The 8618-nt window shown below is 32.0% G+C and overlaps 1 protein-coding gene across 1 annotated transcript; it reads right to left on the bottom strand.

Annotated features, from left to right (window-relative positions):
* Positions 1 to 7683: 7683 nt before the first annotated feature.
* LOC105421402 (uncharacterized) lies at positions 7684 to 8323 on the bottom strand. The gene is made up of 2 exons (XM_011628704.1): positions 8203 to 8323; positions 7684 to 8099 (listed from the first exon to the last, which is right to left on the bottom strand). Exons 1-2 carry the CDS (start codon positions 8321 to 8323, stop codon positions 7684 to 7686), a joined length of 537 nt encoding a protein of 178 aa, XP_011627006.1.
* Between the last annotated feature and the right edge of the window lie 295 nt (positions 8324 to 8618).

Below are 8618 nucleotides of genomic sequence, written 5' to 3'. Positions count from 1 at the left end.
TTGGATCCTCAAATTTCATAATCATAATAAAAAAATCATGATCATAGTCAAAAATAGGTTTTTGAGCCTCTAGAATTACTTTGCTTTTCAATAGAAAACCTAAATGTAGTGCTAAGCTCCTTATATTTAATTTAAATTATGCAACATTTTATGGCACATCACCCAATTGCAGGAACCTAGGAATCATCCACAAAAGTGTTCAAATAATCATATGGAATTGTTTTAAGTTTTACTTTATGATTTGGGCTTTACATGTTAGTGTACTAAAAATTGAAATACTATGTCCCCATATTCAAACTCAAGATCATAAGTTTTTTTACATATATTTTGAAATCAAAATGTAAAAGTTAAGTGTTAAATTGTTCATCTCTGAATAGGTAATTTAACAAATTTCCCTAAGTAAAGTATGCAAGTTACTAATAATATAATCCATCTAGTCAAATATTGAAATGTCCTATCTTGCAAACGTATATTTCCTAACCAAAAATAAAAATTGAGCGTGTATGAAGGTGATAAAATAGAGATACAAGGATTGATGTTGAGAGATTTGAGTCAGATTTTAAGTTGACATTCAAAAAATAAAAAGAAAAAAGAGACATTCAACTCGTATTCTTTTGTATGATTTTGCTTCGACTTTTGTGAAATGTGCCTCAAAAACAACATTTCTTTTTTTTTCCAACATGTCAAGATAGGAAAAAACGGCCGACCTTTGATAAAATAAACAATTAAGATATTGAATTTCAACTTTTTTTTTTTTTCTTTTACAGGGTTGGATATATAATTCGAGATGGTTTTATCCCCTTGGGAGATATGATGTACTAAATTTTGGGTCCAACTAATTGTATTTTTGCCAAAAGACTGGCATGCAAATTTGGGGTCAATGCATTATTTTATTTTTTAAAAGAAGGCATGGAAATACATTTTCTTAATGCCTAGCATGTAAATGGCCAAGGGATCCATTACGCATCATGAAAATGGCGTCGAAAATACCTTCATTGATGTCAAAAAAACGGCGTTGATTTATTCTTTCAAAATTTATAGGAAATAACTGCATCCAATTTCATAAGGAAAATTGTTTCATTCGGACCGCATTTCCAGATGTATAAAGCATCCATCCTAAAGATGGATGCAAATAGGTGGTCTAACTGAAAACAAGTGTAACTAATGGTCCAAATGTTTTTTTAATATAATTATTATTTATAGTTTTTTTAAAAAAACCATGTTCATGATCTCCATGTTAAAGATTATATGTTCTCTTAAAATTAGGATCAAATTATATTTATAAAATATATTTATTGCCAAGCTTGCATATTTACAATAGGCGGGCTGGCCGCATAGAAACTATGTCCATTTCATAATATGTGGTTTTTTTGGGTGAGTCGGGAGAGGACCCCTAGCCTTGGTAGGAATTGAGCCTAGGATGAAGTGTTACAATCATCAAGCGGCTAATCAATTAAACCCCGGCTCTTTTCCATGTTGGGAATTCTATCAAAATACCGATTTATTCAATATTTTATCCATGTTTTCATTTAATTTGGAAATACTTATAAAAAAAAAAACACATGATCATGATGAGGAATAGTTGCAAAGGATAAATACTAAAGGAAAAAGTTTATATGGAGCCGAGGCACAAAATAATTTAATTAGAGCCCACCGCAAAAAATTCATTAGGAGTGGTTGTTTTGATGCCCAAATATCGTCAAATTGATCATCTCGACATCAAGATGCATGGACATGAGAAAATAATGGATTTCAAGTTTTGAAAATAGTGCATCTTGTAACGCATTTTTGGGCCGTTCAAGATTTTCAAGTTTTCATAGATCTTCTCGATATGCACTATTTTTTAAGCTTTAAATTTTATACTTAGAGATGAAAATATATTTAAAGCTATCACAAAGTTTTCCATTAGTGTAATCATATTTCTCGACACTATTTTACTGTGCGCTATACTTTGTTTGTTTAGAGCCGCACCCAATACTAATAGTTTGTCTGTGGTGGATAGTTTGATAATTTTCCCAATAATGACTGTCCAAAAATTGGATTCTACGAGTTTAATCCCATGGCATGACTCTTTTCAATAACTTCTTGAGCAGATAATCATTCGTTGTTTAGTTTGATTGGTATGTTGAGCGAGTCACATCATTGAAATCTATAGTGATATGTTTCAAAACCGATATCACTGAGGTGGACCATTCATCCCACATACCCGTGTTAGATTGATTATTGAAAATTAGTCTTTATCGATCCGAATCGGTGATCTCTAAAAAAATATTCAAGAATAAATAAAATAAATAAAAATTAAACTAAGGGTTTATTAGGGACCTAATAAATCATGTCATAAGCTTGAACAAATAAAAATATATATAAAAAGGGAGTTTGGGGAACAGTGTCGGGACCCACGCCATCTTAAAACCAGTTCAACAAATCGACGATCCGAATTAGGAATCCCCAGGTTTTAAAATGCCAGTCCCAAAAGCACTCCCAACAAAGATTTTGCTCGGGGGAGAAAATGTTCATTTTGTTCCAAGAGGAGCAAATAATTTTTTAGTAAAATGAAATACAATTTAATATTTTTCACAAATTGCACTTGACTTATTAAAAGGTGACATGGATGCAATCAAAACCAAGAAAGAATCACCCCGCATAGTAGCATGAACCATGCATGTTAAACGTATTGAATATGGTTTTAGTCGACCCGGACCTAGTTATCCTAGTAGGGTTCAGTAGGTCAGATCAGATCCCCCTGGCCTGGTTCTGTTGATGCATTGTATGCTACCGCTATTTTGCTTTGTAAAGTCACCGAGCCTCGCAGCCCGGTTAAGAAGAAGACGACTAAATGACTCTATTTTCACGAAAGGGTAGGAGCCCAATTCTCCAATGACATAGCCTTTATTTACCCCCTCCAAAAAAAAAAGACGACTAAAATAGGTGATTCAACATTCTGAAAAAAAACTAAAAAATAGAATCAGAGATTATGGGTAAAAAATAATGACTTCGATGCCATTAGTCTTAATTTCATTAATCCCTTTCAGGGCTACTGGTGGGTAAGGGTGGTAACGGGCCTGGTGGATAAAACACATGGAATATTTTAAGAAATAATATTTGCAGAATAAAAGGGGAAATAATTGAAATATCGAAAAATTGATAAAACACTTGAAATATTTGGAAAATACATATTTTATTTTAGCCGATCCCAAATAGTTACGGAAAGGCTATGATGATGATGATGATGATGATATTTTTATTTTTGAAGTGATGTTTCTTTAAATGTAATAATTATTGTTTTCAAATTTATGAAAATAATGGTCATTATTTTATGTAAAAAATTTATATAGAGCCGAGCTCTAAACAATCAAATTAGAACCCACCTTAAAAATTTCACTAAAAGAGGTTGTTCTGGTGCTCAAATATCTTCAAATTGATCATCTCAACATCAAGATGCATGGGCATGACAAAAAATTAGATTTCAAACGTTGGAAATAGTGCATCTTGTAATACAATTTTAAACCGTCAATATTTAAAATTTTCAAGTTTTCATGGATCTACTCGATATACACTATTTTTGAAGCTTTAAATTTTATAATTGAAGATGAAAATATATTTTAATGCTATCACAAAGATTTCTAATATTAAAATCATATTTCTCCACACTATTTGAAAGTGGGCTTTACTTTAATTGTTTAGAACCTCGTCTCTATACAAACTACACTTAAAATAAATGTCATTTTTCAAATATTATCTCACTAACAAAACTACGGGTCTCTATCACCATTATTATTTTGGAAGCCACATTCTTCAAAAATTTTGTCATTTTTCACTGCACATACTGACTTTATATCATGATAGTCATTATAAGTCCATTTTCTTTGACATTGGTATTAGTGAAAAGGTGTGGTCATAGAAGAAATCAATTCAAAATTTATCTTAGAGTTATGATGTCATTATTTTAGCCCTTCAAAATTTATCTTAGAGTTATGATGTCATTATTTTAGCCCTGCCTTGCTCATTTTAAGCGAGAAAGAAAGTGTGACTCGATGCTAGAAACCAGTCAGATCTGGAAAGTGGTGGACTCAATCCATCTCGAGTAGAATTTCTAACTTTGATGCAGACTACACACTGAACCTTAATGATCCACTGGCAAATCTAGTCAAGTATTCGTCTAGAACCTAGGCGATCCAAAAAGTGGCATAGTAGAACTGATTCCTGTTTTGATTCTCCCTTTGGGTGCTTGAGGTTTTCAGTTTGGGTAACTTTAATGCCCTAGATTTAGGGGATTTTTTTTGAAAACTTTTAGGTATTTTCTATTCTATAGGGGCATTTTAGATTTTTAAGAAGGTAATTTAGGGTAATTTGGGTAACTTTAATGCCCTTGGGTTTATGGGATTTTTTGAAAACTTTTAGTTGTTTTCTAAGGGAATTTTAGATTTTTAAGAAGGTAATTTATGTATGGGAAAAGTTTATATAGAGTCGAGGCTCTAAACAATCAATTTTGATACTACATCAAATATTTCTTTAGAAGATGTTGTTTTGATGCCCAAATATCCTCAAATTGATCATCTCGATATCAAGATGCATGGACATGAGAAAAAAATGGATTTCAAGTTTTTGAAATAGTGTATTTTGTAACGCATTTTTGGACCATCAATTTTCAAGATTTTCAAGTTTTCATAGATCTGTCGATCTACACTATGTTTTAAGCTTTAAACTTTATAAATAAATATGAAAATATATTTTAAGGCTATCACAAAGCTTCCAGTATTGAAACCACATTTTCTGACATTATTTGAAAGTAAGCTCTAATTTGATTCTTTAGAGCCTAGACTCTATACAAACTGCACCATTTAGGTATAGGTAAAGTTTCTTGGTCTAGGGTAGAGAATAGGAGGGTTTCTCTATGCTACGTGAAATTTTCAAATGAGGCTTAAATGGTTTTATATAGAGATGAGAAAACATGGATGGAAAATCTGGTGGGTAGAAAATTAAAAATAAAATTAAACATGAGTGGATTATCAAAATGACAAGACGTGCGACAAAAAGGATGGAATGCCAAAAATTAGGTAACTTGATAAGTCATGAATTTATGAGTTTTAGCTCAAAATAGAGAAAAAAACTCTATAGATGACATACAATTTCTAAAGTGGATCGTGCAACATTTATTGCAAAGATGAAATAAAGTCATTCATCAGCATTTAGGACCCTACTTAACAAATATTTATTTATTTTTGTCCAAATTCCCAATAGGAAAAAGTTTAGGGCGAGGCGCTAATCAGTCAAATTAAAGCGCATCTCAAAAATTCACTAAACGAAGTTAGTTTGATGCTAAAAAATCTTCAAATTGATCATCTCGATCTCAATCTATATCGACATGAGAAAAAATGGATTTCAAATCTTGGACATAGTGCCTCTTGTAATGCATTTTCGGACCGTCAATTTTCAAGTTTTTCAAGTGTTCATAGATCACCTCGATCTACACTATTTTTGAAGCTTTAAATTTTATAATTAGAGGCGAAATTTTTTTTTCATGCCATCACAATGATTTCCAATATTGAACAATGCCTTTCAACACTATTTGAAGGTGCATTTTACTTTTATTGTTTAGAGCTTCGGCCTTATACAAACCACACCCTTCTCATTAAGCACAACAACATGGTGCACTTCCTCCACTTTTATGGCACAAACCTTGTAACGATTTATAACAACAAGCGAGGCGGAAGTACAGACGCTATTGGAAGGGTTGAAATTGCTATCTACTTTTGAAGGGGGTATGGTTATCAAAGGAGACTCGACAAATGTCATTGCTTGGAGTAAGAGGGAGACCCATATTATTTAGAGATTAAAGACTATTTTTCATCAGATTTGGGATATTCTATCAACCTCTTCGGTAACTGTACAACATTGCTATAGGGGAGGCTAATGAAGAGGCCGACATCCTTGCCAAAGGAGGAGTTCATGCTCCCTCTTTGGTGGTCACTTCTTTCTTGTGCTTTTTGATAGAACATTTTGTATTTTACATTCTAATTAACGGAAAGTCTTACGTTACTGTTCAGAAAAATAAAAATAAAAATAAAAATAATAAAAAATAAAATAAAAGACAACAAAAGTATTACACACAACAATTTGTTAGCAAATAACAACAACAATTCGAAGTATAGATTTGTTGTAAGCAAAAAACAAAAAAAAAACTCAATATATGATTGCAATCAATAAAACCAAAAATAAAAATTTATGAAATAGCAGCATGTCCAAATTGTTATTAGGTACACCATAGAAAGGACAAAGACCCCTTGAAAGTTTAAATTTAATCAAAGCTAATTACATAGAAATAAAGTAATAGAAGGCCTATAGCAAAACAAATTACTCCCACTGAATCCTCTTCGAAATTATGCTTTTGGAGAAAGGAAAATGATTTTTATTAGGTAAGTCTACTGTACCTCCTTTTTCTTCTTCTTTTCTCTTTTTTTATTTTTTTCGAGCATGACTTTTTGTGAGATTTTTTTTTTTTTTATTAATAAATTGTGAATATTTGGGGAAAACAACTTTTTTTTTTTTTGGAAGCTACAATATTTAGGAATATATTGGTTATCTTTTTAATGAAGTTTTTAGTTAAATCAATATTCTTGATTTAATCCATCTTTTAGTAAGCTTATCTAAAAATACAAAATTCAAAGATTTCAAACTAATGATGATAGAAAAAGTTTAGAAAAAACAAAAAAAAAAAAGGAATTTTGAACCACATGAAAATATAGAGAAGTTTTCCAAAAAAATGTTTTGGAACAAAGCTAAAGAACCATTTATATCAATTCCATAAAAGGCAGAAGCTATTATTGGGTTTCATAAAACTAGAGATTCTTTTTAAACTTGTGTTTAAGTCAATAGATATTTAATATATGAAAGTCTCAGTTTAGGACGATATTTCTAACACTTAGTATGTAGTGTTAACCTAGAACAACACCAGTTAGAAGGGGTGATGCGGTTCAAATGGAAAGCTCTAAAAAGACAAGAAGAAAGCCCAAAAGGATATAGATAAGGGAAATGCTTCTATACTTCCCCTACTACATAGAAGATCTATGCTTCCCCTACCATTTAACCGTCCAATTTTGATCAAGAGAGTTACTCAACATTTGATCTTAGATCTGACGTCTCAAAGTATTTTATTTTTAATTTTTTTATACAAATTGTATGAATATGAAATTTGGTACGTGTCATCTTCTCATTGGGGCGCACCTATAAAAAATATTAAAAACAATGTTTTGATAAAATATAATGATCAAAATACCCCTTGAATTTTTTAGGGGTATTTTGATCATTTTATTTTATTGGAAATAGTTTTTTATATTTTTTGCTACTGTGAGTTTAATAAAGGATTGGATATAAAAAAACTTGTGTCCAAATATTTTATAGAAAAAATTTTAAAATAAAATAGTGTAGAGACATGACACTGTGATTGGGGCAATCTTAGCCCTCCATTCATAATGGACGGTTGGATAAGGGGAAGTATATAAGTTTTATGTTGTAGGGAAGCATAAAAAGCGTGCCCTATAGATAATAGCAATGAAAAGAGATATAGTGATTTATAATGAAACTGAGGGTATAGCCCTTGATATAGCCGAATGGTAGAACGTGGTTCATTTTTTTTTTTTTTTGAGAGACATCCATCAAACTTTATTAATCACAAAAGAGAGATTACATCATTGGCAATACAAAGAGAAGCAAGCGACACACCACCTTCGCTAGCATATCAGCGATACCATTAGTTTCACGATAAATATGGGAAAAGGAGACAGAAATAGAAGAAGAAATATCCAAAATCTTCAGCCAAGGAGACCGAAGTTCCCATGGGACCAATTGCTCTTTTCGACACCAGCGAATAACATTAAAATAATCCCCTTCAACCAAGAAAATAGCTCCCAAATACCTATCTCTAAAGATCTCCAAACCTTTAAGCACCGCAAGTAATTCTGTCGAATTAGCCGTAGCTACACCAATAGGGCCCGCAAAAGATAATAAAACATCACCATCAGAATCTTGGAAGGCTCCTCCAATCCCAATAGGGCTTGGGTTTCCAATTGAACTCTCATCAAAATTCAATTTAATGTATCCTATTGGCAGCTTAACCCAAATTCGTTTACGCTTACATTGCGGAATCAAGATAAAACAAATTAGTAAGATTCATCATTACATCCATTTTTTAAATACCCCAACCTTCCTTAGAAACCGATATACTTGACCAAATAGACAACTCGACCAAATGAATTACTTTATCCAAATTCAACACAGTCCCTTCAAAGGTCCTTCTATTCCTTTCCTTCCATACTTCCCACATGATCGATCCTATAACAATTTTCCAAATCGCCCTACCAACTATAGGCAAAAATAAGGGTGTGAAGTGATGGACAATGCCCAACACATCTTGAGGCAATGGAAGTGACACACCAACCATATTCTGTAACCAACTCCACAACATAGAGACAAAGGGGCAATGAAGCAGCAAATGGTTAACCGACTCTCCATCTTGCTTACATAAAAGGTAACTATTTGGCAGAATTTTACTTCTCTTAAGAAGGTTATCAATTGTTAAAATCTTATTCTGCGATGCCAGCCATACAAAAATCTGTACC

This window comes from Amborella trichopoda, chromosome 3 (genome assembly GCF_054954075.1).
Source record: "Amborella trichopoda isolate Santa Cruz 75 chromosome 3, AtrichopodaSantaCruz75HAP2 v2.0, whole genome shotgun sequence".
Lineage (NCBI taxonomy): Eukaryota > Viridiplantae > Streptophyta > Magnoliopsida > Amborellales > Amborellaceae > Amborella > Amborella trichopoda.
Note: the sequence above shows the minus strand (reverse complement) of the source record. Positions and strands in the feature narration are given on the sequence as shown.

Excerpts from the sequence above, each read along its gene's own strand:
- LOC105421402 (XM_011628704.1), bottom strand. The coding sequence starts at position 8,323 with ATGTGGGAAGTATGGAAGGAAAGGAATAGAAGGACCTTTGAAGGGACT. Across the intron at positions 8,100-8,202 it reads TATATCGGTTTCTAAGGAAG|GATACATTAAATTGAATTTT; the intron begins GTTGGGGTATTT and ends AGCTGCCAATAG.